Source organism: Epinephelus lanceolatus, chromosome 1, assembly GCF_041903045.1.
Source record: "Epinephelus lanceolatus isolate andai-2023 chromosome 1, ASM4190304v1, whole genome shotgun sequence".
In the NCBI taxonomy this organism is placed as follows: domain Eukaryota; kingdom Metazoa; phylum Chordata; class Actinopteri; order Perciformes; family Serranidae; genus Epinephelus; species Epinephelus lanceolatus.
Genome location: NC_135734.1, coordinates 1,806,117 through 1,824,836, shown reverse-complemented (window position 1 = coordinate 1,824,836; position 18,720 = coordinate 1,806,117). Strand labels below are relative to the sequence as shown.

At 41.1% G+C, this 18,720-nt stretch overlaps 1 protein-coding gene across 2 annotated transcripts in view; it reads left to right on the top strand.

The window, feature by feature from the left end:
• Nucleotides 1-6,940: 6,940 nt before the first annotated feature.
• The window catches only part of hdac11 (histone deacetylase 11), a 176,189-nt gene continuing 164,409 nt past the window's right edge, over nucleotides 6,941-18,720 (top strand). The window contains exons 1-3 of one of the 2 annotated variants that reach the window (XM_033633015.2): nucleotides 6,941-7,148; nucleotides 7,538-7,594; nucleotides 7,710-7,858. In XM_033633015.2, the coding sequence (XP_033488906.1) occupies nucleotides 7,563-7,594; nucleotides 7,710-7,858 (181 nt within the window). In that variant the 5' untranslated portion in view covers nucleotides 6,941-7,148; nucleotides 7,538-7,562. The remainder of the gene's footprint in view (nucleotides 7,149-7,537; nucleotides 7,595-7,709; nucleotides 7,859-18,720) is intronic. The other variant, XM_078167731.1, reaches the window with a different exon arrangement.

The window sequence follows — 18,720 nt, the reverse complement described above, 5'->3', positions numbered from 1 at the left end:
GAACCACGCCCCCACCGCCAGCGGGAAGGAGTCAGATTAACACGAGGCAGGGGCGTGGTGTGGTGAAGGAGGAAGTGGAACTGCCAATGAGAAGAGGACAACGCCTTGCGTGCATAATGACACTCTGTTACGCTCAAATATACTGGGTCAGGGAAAGGACAGGAGGTCAGACTTCGTGAACTGACACACCTTTGTTGTTCGTCAGGGACGTGAAGTTGAGACCCAGAGCTCTGTAATTTTATTCCTTTACTGCTTAATAAACTACATTAACTGAGACCGAATATCTTCTCCTATTGCTTCATTAAAGAACACGAAGGACTGAGCTCACACATAGCACATTAGAGAGTAGGATGAGACTCTCAGTCCATCAAGAGATCGCTGCATTTATCACACCCAGGGGTTTGTATTCTTACACCGTGATGCCATTCAGCTTGCGTTGCAGCTTATGCTCCTGCCACCTTCCAGCACCTCATGAACAAGGTTGTGTCTGGTCTGGTGGGTTGCGCTGTGTAGGCTACTTGGATGATGTTGTGATTTACAGTGATCCTTGGGAAGATCATCTTCGGCACATCAGGGCCCTGTTTGACCGTATGGCCTGGGCATGTCCCACCATCGAACTGGCAAAATGTGAGCTTGCCAAGGTGACAGTCACCTACCTGGGTAAGGTAGTTGGCCAAGGGCAGGTGCGGCCTGTAAGGGCCAAGGTGTTAGCTGTTGACCAGTTTCCTGTGCGGACAACCAAGAAAGAACTGTCTCGTTCCTTGGGTATGGTGGGCTACTACCATGGGTTTTGCAAAAATTTCTCCATGGTGGTTGCTCTGCTCACATCTTTTCTTAGCCCAGAGATTAAGTTTGAGTGGTCTCCTCACTGTCAATAAGTTTTTGAGTCTGTGAAGTCATTGCTGTGTTCTGCCCCTGTCTTAGCAGCTCCCCAGTTGGACCAGCCTTTCTCCCTCTATGTGGATGTTAGTGAGGCGGGAGCTGGGGCTGTGCTCATGCAGATGAATGAAAAGGTTGTCGACTGTGTGGTGAGTTTCTTTTCTAAAAAGTTCAATTCACATCAGTTAAATTATTCCATCATCGAAAAGGAAGCATTGGCACTCATCTGGGCAATGAAACATTCTGAGGTTTATGTGGGAGGTGGAGTAAGTCCCTTAGTTTTATACACAGACCATAATCCCCTAACCTTTCTACACTCATTCCAAACTGAAATCAGCGCCTTTTGCAATGGTGTCTATTCCTTCAGCCAGTCCATTTAGACATTCGTCATATAAAGGGAACTGAGAACACAGTGGCTGATGCCATGTCTCGAGCTATGCCTTTTTAAAAGGATACTGCACCCAAAAATGAAATTCAACCATTATCTACTCACCCATATGCCGAGGCAGTCTCAGGTGAAGTTTTAGAGTCCTCACATCCCTCGCGGAGATGGGGCTAGCAACAAAACTCCACCTAATGGAGGCTGGACACCCCAGATTAAAACGTCCAAAACAAAACACATAATTGAAACAACAGAATATCTCCATACTGCTTGTACGTAGTGATCCAAGTATCCTGAAGCCCCAACATAAAAAGTTGTTTGGAAAAACGTCATTTGAACTGTTTTTAGCCACATTGTAGGCTGTAGCTCTGACTGCTTCTGTGTACACTGAGCTCACGTGTGCGTGCTTGCACGCGAGACCAGCGAAAGCACGTGAACACACATGAAGGCGGTGCCGATGTCTCATGGTCTTGCTCAAGCACACACACGTGAGCACGGTCTACAGAGAGGCAGTTAGAGCTACAGGCAACAATGAGGCTAAAAACAGAGCTTACATGACGTTTTTCCAAACAACTTTTTATGTCGGGGCTTCAGGTCACTTGGATCACTACGCACGAGCAGTATGGAGATATTCTGTTGTTTCAGTTATGTGTTTTTTGGACGTTTTAATCTAGGGCGCCCAGCCTCCATTAGGTGGAGATTTGTTTCTAGCCCCATCTCCACAAGGGATGTGAGGACATGGCTGAATTTTCATTTTTGGGTGCACTATCTCTTTAAATTCACTTGTGTGCGTCCTCCCTGCAGTGTCTCTATCTGTTCTGGCTCTCCTCTCTCTTAAACTGCTTCCTAAGATACCAAGGTTGCCGAGGGAGGTGGCCTCGACGGTCACAAGTTGAAAGGATATCCAGTTAATATAGTTAACATAGGTTGAATGATTACTTACATGTTAACGTTAATATAGAGTGTTAATATAGAGTGTTTTTGATTAACGTCCTCAGCTGTTTGAGCTGGTTATTGAGAGTTGAAAGTTATATAGTAGCTGTCATTGACTTTTGGGGATCCTAGTTAGGACCCCCATTTTAAAGGAGGGGGTGTGACGCACTTGTTCAGTCTGCCTGCCCATGTCTGACTTTGCTCTCTCTCTTGCAGTTACTGGGAGTTGGCTGGTAGGCGGAGCTGGGAGGGAGTGTCTGCCCTTTTGGGTCGGGCTTGCAGAGGGCATAGGACCACCCTTTTGGTCACACACTCTCTCCCAGCTGGGCCTGCTGCATCCTCTTCAGCCTGCTTCCTTTGCTTTATATACTGCACCTTACAGCACACATTACACCGTGTTTCACTCATCCACACACTACTAACATGACTGATACCCTTCCTACTTGCACATGCCATCAATTATTTACTATGTTTATTTGTTTGAGTTAAATAAATTAACTTTCGATTGATATATCTGTGTGTGGCCTCCATTTTGTTGCCGGCCTTGAGCCAGTCGGTAACACAATGTCAAGAAATAAAATTATGAAAATGTGCTTGTGCATTGTGCCAAGTTGAAAAAAAAAAATGCTTACATTTTAGGACCCATCCATAAACTGACTACATCTGAGATTTATAATTTCTTACTGTAGGAGGCAGGTTTTCTTTAAAAATTGCCAAAATTACACCATTAGCCAGAAACTGTAAAAATAGTTATTATCACTGGACTATCAAATTTGTGACAGTCCTTGAACACATCAGAATAAAACACAACAAAATCTGAGCTTAAAATAGTGATATTTCATCAAAATCACTTTATTCTACATCTCATTCAAAAATTTGGCCAAAAATAAATCATTTGCTCATTTGCACAAACTAACCAGCGTGCATGACACACTTTTTTTTTCTTTTTTAAGTGAGTTTTCAGGTAAGGTAAAAATCTACTAACTAATTTATGGTGGAGGGAGGGTCATGCATTTTCCACCAGTCACTCAGGGAGGCTCAGGGGGAAATATTTGTAGCTTTGGGAAGGATCAAAATAATAATTAAATAAAAAAAAGAAGTCACACCCCAGCCACCCTCCTCTGGCAAGTAATGAACAGTCTCTAACCTAGACCTTATATCAGCCTGTTGCAACACAGCGCCTTTTGTCTAATGTCTAGTATATCATGATCAATATACTTTAGAACAGGACAAAAGTGTCAAAGAAAGAAAGTGTAGCTTTTTGGAGTTCATGTTGCCTCTGCTTTAAATGTACGCGTGTACTGACAACGTAAGTGACGGAGCTCGTATGTATGTAATGTACGTATTCTACGTAGCACTGGATTGGACGCAAACGTTCTTTTCCTCATAGACATATATACATAGACGCCGCATCGAGTGCCTGAGTGCGTCCTCGCCGGCCGCCATCTTGGATGGGTCTCGCTTCGCCTCCACAGTGCATTCACTTCTATTGAGGAAGGAGCTGTATGCACAAGTAAAATAGAATAACTCACTGAATTTTCAACTGATTTTCACGCGGTTTGGTTTGTTACAAACAGCACACATGTAGTTATGATACAGGATGCTTTTATACATTAAAAATGCGGGATTTCATGCTTTAATACTTTCTGCAGATAGCAACAGCATGTTATTTAGGTCACAACACAGTTATTTTATTCACCTCAACCCCAGAGTGTGATGGATATATATATGTATATATATATACATATATATATATCCATCGTACTATATATATACTATATATATAGATAGATATATAGATAGATAGATAGATAGATAGATATACACACACATACACACACACACACACACACACACACACACACACACATATATATATATATATATATATATATATAGGCTATACTGTATATACTGTATAAACACAATATATACAATACAAAACATAGTATAGCATATTAATAATATAGCATATTAATAAATTTATTAATATATTTTAATAAAGAAAAAGCTTGATTGTTGATTGAGTTTATTTCTCACACACACCCACTCTCTTTTATACCCACAGCCATCAGACTTAATAATTCTTTGTTAAACAGATGATCTTACAGACTTCTTTGAAATTTCCTTTGGGGATTAATAAAGTTCTTCTTATTCTTATTACACTGACTGCTGTGATCCCTAAAAAGTAGTAAAAAAAACATTTTCAATATTTACATAAACACTGAAATTAATTTTGGTATTGGTATTATAACTATGAAAATGGGACTGTGGTCAAGATAATTTGAAAAAAGATACAGAAGGATGAGCAGCAGGGGATATTTGCAGCACAGCTGGTGGAAAAGTGAATATGTGCACAAAGGTGCGCTATACATAATATGCTATACTATGTTTTGTATTGTGTATATTGTGTTTATACAGTATGTTTATACAGTATATAAATACTGTGTATGTATGTATATATATATATATATATATATATATATATATATATATGTACAGTACAGGCCAAAAGTCTGGACACAGCTTCTCATTCAATGCGTTCTCTTTATTTTCATGACTATTTACATTGTAGATTCTCACTGAAGGCATCAAAACTATGAATGAACACATGTGGAGTTATGTACTTAACAAAAAAAAGGTGAAATAACTGAAAACATGTTTTCTATTCTAGTTTCTTCAAAATAGCCACCCTTTGCTCTGATTACTGCTTTGCACACTCTTGGCATTCTCTCGATGAGCTTCAAGAGGTAGTCACCTGAAATGGTTTCTACTTCAAAGGTGTGCCTTATCAGGGTTAATTAGTGGAATTTCTTGCTTTATCAATGGGGTTGGGACCATCAGTTGTGTTGTGCAGAAGTCAGGTTAATACACAGCCGACAGCCCTATTGGACAACTGTTAAAATTCATATTATGGCAAGAACCAATCAGCTAACTAAAGAAAAACCAGTGGCCATCATTACTTTAAGAAATGAAGGTCAGTCAGTCCGGAAAATTGCAAAAACTTTAAATGTGTCCCCAAGTGGAGTCGCAAAAACCATCAAGCGCTACAACCAAACTGGCACACATGAGGACCGACCCAGGAAAGGAAGACCAAGAGTCACCTCTGCTTCTGAGGATAAGTTCATCCGAGTCACCAGCCTCAGAAATGGCAAGTTAACAGCAGCTCAGATCAGAGACCAGATGAATGCCACACAGAGTTCTAGCAGCAGACCCATCTCTAGAACAACTGTTAAGAGGAGACTGCGCCAATCAGGCCTTCATGGTCAAATAGCTGCTAGGAAACCACTGCTAAGGAGAGGCAACAAGCAGAAGAGATTTGTTTGGGCCAAGAAACACAAGGAATGGACATTAGACCAGTGGAAATCTGTGCTTTGGTCTGATGAGTCCAAATTTGAGATCTTTGGTTCCAACCGCCGTGTCTTTGTGAGACGCAGAAAAGGTGAACGGATGGATTCCACATGCCTGGTTCCCACTGTGAAGCATGGAGGAGGAGGTGTGATGGTGTGGGGGTGTTTTGCTGGTGACACTGTTGGGGATTTATTCAAAATTGAAGGCACACTGAACCAGCATGGCTACCACAGCATCCTGCGGCGACATGCCATCCCATCTGGTTTGCGTTTAGTTGGACGATCATTTATTTTTCAACAGGACAATGACCCCAAACACACCTCCAGGCTGTGTAAGGGCTATTTGACCAAGAAGGAGAGTGATGGAGTGCTGCGGCAGATGACCTGGCCTCCACAGTCACCGGACCTGAACCCAATCGAGATGGTTTGGGGTGAGCTGGACCGCAGAGTGAAGGCAAAGGGGCCAACAAGTGCTAAACACCTCTGGGAACTCCTTCAAGACTGTTGGAAAACCATTTCAGGTGACTACCTCTTGAAGCTCATGGAGAGAATGCCAAGAGTGTGCAAAGCAGTAATCAGAGCAAAGGGTGGCTATTTTGAAGAAACTAGAATAGAAAACATGTTTTCAGTTATTTCACCTTTTTTTGTTAAGTACATAACTCCACATGTGTTCATTCATAGTTTTGATGCCTTCAGTGAGAATCTACAATGTAAATAGTCATGAAAATAAAGAAAACGCATTGAATGAGAAGGTGTGTCCAAACTTTTGGCCTGTACTGTATATACATATAGCCTATATATGTATGTATATATATATATATATATATATATATATATATATATATATATATATATATATATATATATCCCACTCTGGGGTTGAGGTGAATAAAAGAACTGTGTTGTGACCTAAATAACATGCTGTTGCTATCTGCAGAAAGTATTAAAGCATGAAATCCCGCATTTTTAATGTACGAAAGCATCCTGTATCATAACTACATGTGTGCCGTTTGTAACAAACCAAACCGTGTGAAAATCAGTTGAAAATTCAGTGAGTTACTCTATTTTACTTGTGCATACAGCTCCTTCCTCAATAGAAGTGAATGCATTGTGGAGGCGAAACGAGACCCATCCAAGATGGCGGCCGGCGAGGACGTCGGCTCTGATAGGCAGCGGCAGTCAATGCGGCGTCTATGTATATATGTCTATGCTTTTCCTGGGATGGCGAAGGAATGACCCGCCCTACACCCCCTCTGATTGGCCGGTAGTCGTTGCCTTCGTTGGTTGAATTGGCTAGATTTTGACAAGAGGAGTGGGATTGATCAGCGTTGGGAAGATAATATAAAGGTAAGCCAATCAGAGGATGAGTCGAGTAGAGTAGGGCGGGTCATGCCTTCCTCGCCCTCACCATACTAGAAAAAAATTAACTCATGAGCAGGACGGACTTAGCATACTGTCAAAGGCACACCGCCAGAAGAGGCTGTTAGCTGGCAGTTGACAGATAATCCAAGCTAAATCCTGTCGGAATAACTAACAGTGACCATTCCCAGTAACTATTTCCATCAGCTGTTCGGCGATCAGCGTTATTCCACATTCAGTGGCAGGTGAGTAACAGCGGCTGCTGCTAGTAACTGTGGACTGATTGATAATTCATGCAGTAAACGTGGAAACGTTTTAACTTAAACGCTAGAATAAGCAGGGCCGAATGCACACAAACATTTGACGGCTGCTTTGTGCCGTTGCGTCTGTGAAAATGTACACGTCAATACGCATGCGCGAGAAATACTGTTTTTATTCATGTATTTTATTGTCCCACATTCTCACTTGGCCAGTATATTTTCCGCTCTTTGGTAAATGAAGGCATTTTAAGAAATCTAATTTACAACAAGACTTATTAATGTTCTGAGTTACTGTACATATTTAACGTTACAGCACTCAGACCCACAGGTGAATGAACTTAATATTCTTTTGGTTATCTTTATTTTCCCCCCAGATGAAAGTAGCAATGCCCGACAAACATGTCTCATAGAGAAGATAAAGGGAAAGGGAGGTGAGCAGCACAAACAGCGACAGTTCTAAGAATGCTCATTCAGCCATTGAGGTAATCACTGTACATGTAATGCAGCAGCGCTGTATTGAACACCTTTTTAAAAACTTTTTTCCAGGTCTTACCACACTGACTTGTACATCAGCATCCCTCCAACATGTCTGCCCATTGTGTACCACCCAGACTACAACATCACCTTCATGGGCCTCGAAAAGCTCCACCCATTTGATGCAGGGAAGTGGGGCAAAGTCATTCATTTCTTGAAAGGTAAGAGAATGAGAAGCAGAGTGGTAGATGGGGAGGGCATCTCCCTAAGCTGATGTATACAGAATCACTCAGGGTGGATCAGATAGGCAAAGAGAAGTAGAAAACATAGAAGAGAGGGTGGAGAGGTGAGATGCAGTTGCTTAAGAGGGGAAAGGCTGAGCAATGGAGCACAGATAATTCGAGAAAACTCAATGTAGGAGTGTGTGCAGATACAGTAGTGGCCCAGTACAGAGTTCAAGGCCAAGGGAAAACAGTGACTGGCCTACTGGCATGACTTCACAAAGTTATTGTCAAACTGCACTATGGACTGTCTTTGCTGTAGAATGTGCCGTCCACAGTTTAGTGGATCCACAAAAGAAAACTTTCATAAGTTAAGAGTGCAAATAAAGAACTGAGCCCCTGTTGACAGAGGAAAACCTTGGACTTTGTAAAAATGTATTCTTGCAATTATTGGAGAAAAGGTGGATGATTTTGAAAATTTTTATCAGTGGGGGTAATTTGGCCACAATTAATAGCTTGCTAATATTTGCACCATTATCTCACTGTCAATACATTGCAATAGTTATTAAATTTCTTAAAAGATCATTATTTCAATTTCAATTTCAATTTTATTTATAAAGCCCAATATCACAAATCACAATTTGCCTCACAGGGCTTTACAGCATACAACATCCCTCTGTCCTTATGACCCTCGCAAATTATAAAAACTATAATTCATGGTTACTGCATTGATCCAAATGGTCACATTGTATGTTTATTAATAAAAATGGCTAAAAACTTGAAATATTTGCTGTGATGTAGTTACAGAGTTAGGTATTATTTAACTTGACATCATATATTGAGACAAAAACGTTTAACCCACCCAATATTTCAATATTAGAATGTTGTCATTGACAAAATATGTAAATAGAGGTGAGGTAATTCTGTTGATCTGTCACCCAGCTCTAGTTTTAGGTCTAATGTAGAGCTGGTTGGCTTTCGTGCACATTATGGTTGCTGCTTAACTGATACAAGATTGTTAAGCTTATACTGATATCAGTATTTGAGGAAAATCTGATGTGTTTGATATATTGGCCCATTTATGTTTTTTCAACATTCACACTTTTTGAAAAAGATTGGCTATTAAAAAACAACTCTTTGCGGGACATTTTAGGGTTGAAAGTTAAAATTGTCAGTGTCCTGTCGTGGAAAATGACTCAATGGTGACTCTGGGCATGGTCTAACCTAATGTGCTTAGGTGCATTGTTGCATGTTGCTATTTTGAGGCCACAGAAAGTGATTGGTAGGCCTGTCACGATAACAAATTTTGCTGGACGATTAATTGCGTCAGAAATTATTGCGATAAGCGATAATATTGTGTAATATTGTGCTTTTAAGACCATTTTTGTTATTGTTGTAATTTTGCTGTTTTTAGACCATTTTTTAAACTTATATAATGATAATAAAGGCATAATGGTGCAAGTACACCCTTTTAAAGAGAAATAAACATTTATTTAACAAGAATATTTAGGAATGCAAAAACATTTATTTATATATATATATATATATATATATGTGTATGTATATGTATATATATGTATGTGTGTGTATATATATATATATATATATATATATATATATACACACACATAAAAATATATATATATATATATATATATTTCCATTTATATATATATATATATAGCTATATATATATATATATATATATATATATATATTTAAAATATATATATATATATATATATATATATATATAAAATATATATATATATATATATATATATATATATATATAATACGCGGCAGGCAGAGTGCGTGCAGAGTGTTGTACAGTCCGAACGTCAATTAATTAAAAAAGAAAAAATCTATGTAATCATTTCCAATATTCACAAACTGTTTTTATCTAACGAAAGATTCTGCTTCAGTCCATATATGTTGGCATGTAGTCTTTGAAAAATAACATTTTTGCTGAGGTTAAAAAAATCGTTTTTCGCACATTCTGTAAATGGAGTGGGGTGGTCTAACAGCAATCTAACAGCACCATAAATTACATTTATATAGCAATAGTAATGGTAATATATATTTATATATATATATATTATTATATTTATTACTATATGACATCATCATTCAGCCGCTAAGATTGATGATTCAAACACAGGTTTGTTCTTGCTGTACTATCGCTCGGTTCCCAGCTTTACTTCACTTTAATTTTCATGCAATTCTTTTGAATAACAAAACGCTGAAGCATAATATTTATGACCTATGATATGGTAGCCTGATAATCATTAAATATACTCTGTGTGGGAAGCTCTCTCCCACTATTAGTGTAATAAGAGGCTCAGTAAAGCGCTTCAGCTTCCACACTCACTGCTCCTCCTGGTGGATAGATAGACCATTGCAACTGGTTTCTACAAATTAAACTTGGGGGCGTTACTAGTCGGCCCTGTATTCTCTACGTCATCGCGGGGGATCTCATTAGAGCTATGAGCCCGGCCAGGTGACAACAGGGACCTGTCACGGATCGGTCAGGGCTCCACCATGGACCAAATGGAAATTTGAAGTGGCTGCATTTGTAGAAATCAAGACAGTATAATTATAAAAACGGGGCGCAGAGGGTAGGGTGGGGGGTAAGGAGCTCCAGAGCCTGGGAGCAGTGCAGCTGAAACCCCTGGCCTCCATAGTGCTGAGGCGTGAAGAGGGAATGGTCAGGAGACCAGCAGAGGAAGAGCTCAGGGAGCAGGGGGATGGACTCCTAGAGAAGGGCAGAGAGATAAATCAGGGCCAGGTTGTGGAAGGTGAGGAGAGGATTTTTGCAGTCAATCTGGTACTGAACAGCAAGCCATTGTAGTTGGATGAGAATGGGGGTGATGATCCAGGCAGCACAATTTTAAATTATTTGAAGCCTGTTAAGGAGTTTAGTGGAAAGGCCAGAGAGAACTGCATTACAATAGTCAATACAGGATGTAACAAATGCATGGACCAAGACTTCAGTGCTGGACTGGGACAGTGATTGGCGAAGGTGAGGTTCGAATGAAGGAGTGCTGTCCAGAATAACACTCTTGCTCTTGATTTCAAGAGAGTCTGGCTGCAGTCCCCCAGTGTGGGGTCGCTTCCAGTGCAGCCTCCAATCTCAGGCCGGCTCCAGTCTCAGGCCGGGAAGTGCATGCAAGAAACTTCAAAATAAAATTGTTTAGACACAAGAAACTTAAAAATAAAATCATGTAGACACTTGGGTGGAAGCGCTGTTGTCACGCTTTTGTCGCTGATTTATATTTAATTAATCAACACTGTAACGTTAAAACCATTAATTTCTTAAATGTGGCATACATGTTGATCTTGCCAAATCTGTCTATGTAGCATGTAACATTGGTAGGCCTGTCTATATCAGTGTAGCAACATATCGATTCAATACGTCTGCCATCAACATTACTGCATTAACATTAATTCTGTCAATAGGGCATAAACTCCGTCCATGTAGCTTAGCGACGTCAGTTCATAGAAAAACATTAAGCTTGTTGATTGGACAGTTGGAGCCTAAAGCCTCTCTTCCTGTCTATCAAAAAACACGCTTTTCATACATAACTGACCTTTGAAGAGTGTAACAGTAGTTTAGTACAAACATCTGAATTTAATATGGAAAATGTATTTCATGACACAAGAAGCTCATGTGTCTGCTTGCACTGTAAACCTGAAGATCTTTTGAAGAGATGAGGCCAGGCCTGGAATTTTGTCATTTCAGGGGCAAGGCCACTTGACCTTTTGTGTTGTCAATTTTTTGAGGGCACAAAGGCCAAAAGCCAGGGCAGCAAGGCCATACAATAAAACAATGATTTTAAGTCCACGTCCATAATGAATTTAATTTAAGGACTAACAATGTATAACTATCTGTGAAATGAGTAAATAAAACAAGCTCAAGTAATAATGAGAATAATAAGTAATAATGTGATTTATTTAATAGCACTAATAAACCCAGTGTGTTTTAAATATAGAACAACCAGGTTTATGTATTTGTAAGCAAACAGTCTTAAATATCAGGCCTAAATATTTTTTGAGTGTACATGATAAACTGACTCACTGAACAAGACTGGCTTACAATTATTTTTGATGTGTTGTTAGATAGCTAACAAACTACAGCAGTGCTGTTCAATTACTATTTCAACTGGGCCGCATTTCAAAACCAGATCATGTCGATGGGCCACATTTTTAGCAGCTACCAACCGATCCACTTGTTTTTTTTGTTTTTTTTTTGGCATACATATATATATTTATATATACACAGGTATGGCCCTCCTCAACATGATGCAGAAACAGACTAAAAAAGAGCTATCAATGCACAGAATCAATCAATCAATCAATCAATTTTATTTATAAAGCCCAATATCACAAATCACAATTTGCCTCACAGGGCTTTACAGCATACAACATCCCTCTGTCCTTAAGACCCTCACAGCGGATAAGAAGCATAATAAGAGACATTAACAGTATCTAATAACACACACTGGGTCTCATTCATGAAACGTGAGCAGAAGGAATTTGTGTGTAAACTGTTCGCAGATGGAAATTTACGTGCATGTCCGCATTCATCAATATTTTAGTAGCTCCGATCTTTTCGTAGCTACTAACAAAATCTACTCCTGCTCCTGACCACTCGTAGTGCTTGTGTAAATTTAGTAAAGCACATAGATATTGCTTGTCACTATTGGAAATTACAATTTTAATTCGTATTGCCCTCTGTTATGTACACAATACACAGATGCCTTTGAAACACGTAATCTAAACATGACAAAAATATTAAAAATATAACACATTTAGTTAAATTAGTTGGCAATTAGCAGGTTTAAGATCCAGATTAGGTTCATGATTGTGAATTATCTATGTAAATTGACTCAATAGATTACACGTTCTTTCTACATGTTGAATGATGATAATAAAAATATCCGTAAGGACAGCCGGATCACAGCCTCTTTGGCCTCGGTGCCTGGGTTCAGCAGGGGCAGCTGAAAGAATTATTTGAGACAACATGTGTTTTTTTGTTTTGTAAAGTGGCTTTTTGATCATTTGAATGAATAAATATGATTTGAAAATGTTTAATTTATGTTGTATAAAACAGAGCTTTAGGCTATTAAGATTCAAATAATTTGAAGACTATGCATACAAAACTGCTGTAGGCTATATGTTATCCTTATCATTTGTTAAAATAAATGTTAAATAGCTATACATTCTGACAGCCATCACTGATTTAGAGTTTATCCATTACGCACAAAACATCTCTGGTTTCCTGTTCCCACTTCATTCAAAACCCCCCACAAAAGAATCTTCTGTTTGATTGGTGACCACTACGCTATCAGTGGTGATTTTCAGAATGTATTAGGCTTGTCGCTCTCTCCGTCAGGAATAATTCCTGACAGAGAGGTCTCCCCAATTATGCCAGCGATGCGCTCGTCTGCAGCAGATAGTTGTGACTGTGAGCCTTCTTCTCCTGTGGCTGCTGTATTTTTTTGTGTGTGTGCTTATGCGTTTCTTTGCCTCCAGTTTCATATCAAACCATTTAAGCTTCACCTTCTTTGTACCACGGAGACAACATTAACAGCATCTGTTACCTCCCTCCAGGCCTTCGCTTTGCCTGTCCCTGTCACACCACTACTAACTGAAGAATATAAAATGTTTTTTCTTAAGTCCACTTCACCCAAAATTATTCCGATCTCCGCTTCGGAAAAATTCTTTTTTCTTTCTCTCTCTTTCTTTACGCCATGACTGACAGGTCAACTGGATGCACCTACACCTCCTTATATGGTGGTCATTGGCTATTCATGGGCGGGGATTTATGCTAATTGCAGATTACCGGGAGCGCGCTGTCACTTTACGACGGATTGGCATTCATGATCATACGCACGTGTTTACGATCAAATCTGAGTTTCCCGCGGCGTTCCTGAATCTGGAGTAGGTTTTTAGTAGAGTAGGCTTTTATGTGCAAATCTACACACAGATTTACTCACTTTTCATGAATGAGACCCACTATCTCTCTACCAGCATCTCCCTCTCCCCTCTCCTCCACACACACACATGCACACACCTCACCTCCTGATGGTTTCCTTATAGGTCAGCTACACAGGATATAGTTTTAAACAGTCCATGGCAGCAACAGTCATGTTTACAACAACAAAGTCACTATTTAAAACCCAATAATATCTCACTGGAATATAAATATTCCTCCTGACATCACAATACTGAGTGAAGAAAGTCACGTTATCTCAGCATGAAGACAAACATCAGTATCAGTCATTCATCCTATTCTCTGTCCCTCCTCTACTGAGGACACTCACTGTCTGCAGGTCGGCTGCCTCAGGTACATCTTCAGATAAAGTGTTAGCCTACATACAGACACCTTTTATTTTAGTTTTAAGTCTATAACACTTTGCTGTTAGCACCGCGAGCGCGATGTGCTTGTGTCGACCGTGATCGTAAATAATAATAGTGGTGAACGAGAGACAGAGCGGATTGAAATATTACTTTCTACATGCTGATCACATGTATTGATAAAGTATTGGCTTGGCTGGCAGAGGTTTTATTGCAGTTACTCATAGTAACAAGCGTAGTTGTCGTCAACTAGAGTCATCTTGAAGTTATATTCCCTTCATCTGCCCTGCGGCCTCTCTGCTGTTCAGTTTGTGTGTCTGTGTGTGTGTGCGCGCGCGCTGTGAGGGGTGACATGCAGAGAGCAGGAGAGAGGCTGCAGTATGATGATACATGAAACCGAAACTTTAAAAAGTGTCACAGATAATGGCGGAGCTTACTATTATTATGGTGTTGATTAAACTTGCCTTGGGTTGGTTAATATCGGGTCTCGGTACTGATCCCTGCCCGGGCGTTTGATGAAGTCTCCTGGTTGGCCGGTGATAGATTGGTGTCAAACTGTCGTTACAGCCCATCTGAGCGGTTCATGCCAGGCTCGAATCAAACCCCCCAGTGGTGATGTATGCATCGTCTCATTTGATGTTGCCCAGTAAGACTCCAGAATGTCATCGCATTTTTTTTCTCAATAGACGCAGGTGTCAAAGCCGTGTTAACAGGAAGGAGGCAGAGGAGAAAACCGCAAAATCACCTGGGGCAGTGCGGGCGGGGCATCAAGGCCACTGTGGCCTTAGGACAGATATTTTTTCAAGGGCACAAGGCCAAATGAGGAGGGCACGAGGGTCATGGCCCTCATGGCCCTTGTGAAATTCCTGCCCTGGATGAGGCTATATATTTTAACTATGCAAGCAATCTCAGCACACATGTGGAGGGCAGGAGTATTTACTTAAAACCATATCAACATATAAACAAAATTAGTCTCTGCTTTTTATATTTTATGTACAATATTTATCATGTTAAATACATTATTTTATTGTGTGCTATTTCTGTATATGGTTTCACCTAACTCTTATGCATAATACATCTGAAGGTCTTTAGAAGACATATAGACCAATCAAATTTTTTACTATACCTAAATATATAACAATGTCAGCATACGTGAAGGGCAAGAATAGTTAAAACTATTTATTATCTTAAAATGCATTAACTTACCTGTTCTCTTCATGGTATAATCAACGTAAATTATTTGGTGCTTGATTAAAAAACCACACATAAAATGAAAAAATGATCAATCAGTTGCCCTTTATTCAGCACAGCAGCAACAGTCATGCCCTACAAGGCCATCAATCATCAATTTGACATTTGCAGTATGTCAAGGGTTATTGTTGGAGTTTTAGTCTCCTGGGCAGTAGGGACCGAAGACATGTCAGCTGAACTTGACACCAGTGGTGAGGAGGCTACAGTTGTTGCTGAATCAGGTTTAAAATGGACATGTGTGTCTGCTGAGAAGGGGATGGCAGAAGGTTTAGTTAACTGTGCCGAGGGAACAGCAAGCGCATTTGTATCTTGTTGGGGAGGCGGAACAGTCAATCCTGCAGAGGAGACGTGTGGAATGGTGGATGGTGGAGGCAGGGGAGAGGGTGTAGCAGATGTGTCTGATGGACTAGGGTCTGGCTCGCATTGAGCAGCAGCTGAGGATGTTGTGGCACCTTGGCAAGCCTTCAGGTGTCCCTCCATGTCTGTCCTTCTAATAATGCTTCTTTCACACATAGGGCAATGAAAATGTCCTCCACTCCGGCAGTTCAAATTGCATTTGCAGATTTTTTTGTCTAAGAGCAAGTCAAGAAAAAAGGTTTAAATTAGCCAATGACTAACGAGACACAAGAACAGACACACAAAGATACATACCTTTGAATGTGATGGCGTTTTGATGTTAACATCAAGGTGCTGCTGGAGCTTGGCAGGTTGGCTGGGCTTATATTTAGGGCAAAGGGGGCAGTGGAACAGCTTACAACAAGTTGTGCAGCGTTCCACTGTATGCCTTCCATCTGCCTGAATAATTGAGTGATGCATCTACATATCACAGAAAAACGATGATGTTAAGCTCATAGTACATACATTTCAGTTTTTTTTTCATTTAAGATTAACATTATCTTATACGGCCTTTACACGCTGGGTGAAAACTTCTGATTCCAGTAAACCCAGAGGCATGACTGATAGCAAAATTTTAAATCTTAATTTTATCTTCATTTGGACATCAACAACATCTTAAGACCTATGCCTGTGCTAAACTCTTAACTAAAAACGTTGAACAAAGCTGAACACACAGTTATATATAAACAGTTAGCTTATGTTATCCGCAGAAAAGAAGCCACTGCTGCAAAACTTTAGGAGCTAACGCCAGCCACTGTTGACGTAACTAACTTTAAAATAACAAACAGCCCATCAACATTTGTAACATTCAGTAATTTGCATGCTTTAGATTTACACATATTGATAACGATGTAAATTAAAACAGCAAACATATGCAAGACCCGTGCATTCAGAACTTTATTTGGATAAATAAAATCAGTCATCTACTGTTGTCACGACGATGATAAAAAGCTGAAAATACCCGAGTCCTTGGGGAGACGCTAAAAAAGTTTGTTCTATTTCATATCAGGTCAACACGCCACTGTATGGGTCACTTTCTCCGGGGGTGAGCTGTTTCAGGAGACAATGTAGCAAATTAATCACATTAACACCTCCGCCCTGTGGGCGCAATCAGAGCCTATATATACAGCTGTGCGATCACCTGTTCAGCCTCTTTTTCTCCTCCTGGAGCTCATGAGTATGGTTTTCAGATTGCAACATGTTATGTGAAACTATCGATAGCGATACTTATATGCCTTCTTCCTTCAGGAACAGCTTGTTGCTGCAGTAAGGAAGAGTGCGCAGATGATCGGATCATTTTTGGAGTTATATTTATTGTGTGACGCTGTGGGGAGCCTCTTTTCCCGTGAGGGAAAACGCTACGTTATGTGGCTGAAATTGTTTGTTGCGGTCTTTGACCAGGTGAGTAGTAAAAATACTTACTTTTTCGAGCTGAGAGGAGCCGCTGCGGCCGCGAGGTCGTACACTGCCTGAGGCTTTATCCACACCTGTATTTTCCTGCTAGATCCAAGTGACTGTCTTGGCATGCCAGACCATGTCACAGGACGTGCATGGCGATATTTTTCCCCCTCCATCAATTCCCCCTGGCCAAGGTGATCAGCGGGCGGAGGATGAGGATGAGCTGGAGACAGAGGTGGCGCGCGTGGAAGAGGAAGCACCCAGAGGCGGAGTTTGGGCAGCTGCAGGTGCAGGCAATGCAAGATACCCTGCAGGAGCTTGTTCATGCTCAGCACCCTTTGGGGCTGCGTGACATGAGCAGCCCAACCCCCTAGGTCTGGGATAAGGATCCAGATGTGCTTTCTGTTGCAGCCTCTGACAATCTGGACTACCTGCATGACCCCCAGTCCTAGGAGGATGTAGCTTGAGTGTCAGACTGAAGCTCCCAGAACCTTCAGTCTGACATGGCTTCCATTGAAGGCGATTTACAAGGGGGAGGGCATTTGATTTTTTCCCTAACCAATCAGTAGAGATCAACGACTCACCCAGAATCTGACGTCATTAGTATCCATGCCTCAGGGGTGCCGAAAACAAGCGAGCATTGCCCGTTTAAAATGTCTCCGTCATCCTGCACGCCCAGCTGCATCGCCGTTAAATCCAGTTTAGCAGCTTCCTTAATTTGGTCCTCCATTAACGCGAGTAGTGGCGAAATACCTCGATAGCATCGTTAATGTGGTCTGTAGGATCTGTAGCGGTCGCCATTGTTGCTATCCTCACCAGTTACCCACCGGCGTACAGCTTGACATCAGTGTGGCGCTGATTGGCTAATCACTAGAACCGCCCCCACCCCCGGCGTTCATTGGTCTGTCCAGCGTTTGGACGAGATAAATCGCAAATTCATTGAAGCATGCCAGACCAGAGATGCAAGCCTACTCAGTTGAGTGGGCGGGGTCTATGGTCTGGAACCAGGCTAAGGAGGATGTCCAGTCGCTCTCTGATTTGGGGGATGGTTCTTCACAGGCTTCGGAGCCTGAGCCGATGGACCCTTCTGATAGGGCTGTGGTTGTGAGAGCAGCAGCATGCTTCCAGCTGGTCTGCCAAGCTCTGCTTCCGGCTGCTTCAGTGTTTGACAGGGGCTCACGCCGACGCAGGTCAGACGGGCTCCCTGTCCTCCCTGATTTTATGACAGAACTGCAGTCCTTGTGGAGGCCTCCTAGTTCCCCAAGTTGGGCCTACCTTTGCTATGCTAGCAGGAGCTGTGGCAAGGGCCGGCAGGGATGCAAATCACCCTAACAGGCGCTGCAGGGCAACTGATAACCAGCTCCGCCGAGCTTATCATGCCTCAGCTTTGGCAGCCAGGCTGGCGTGTACCAATTCCTTGTTGCTGCTTTATTTGGAGGGCCTGCTGCAGGATGTGG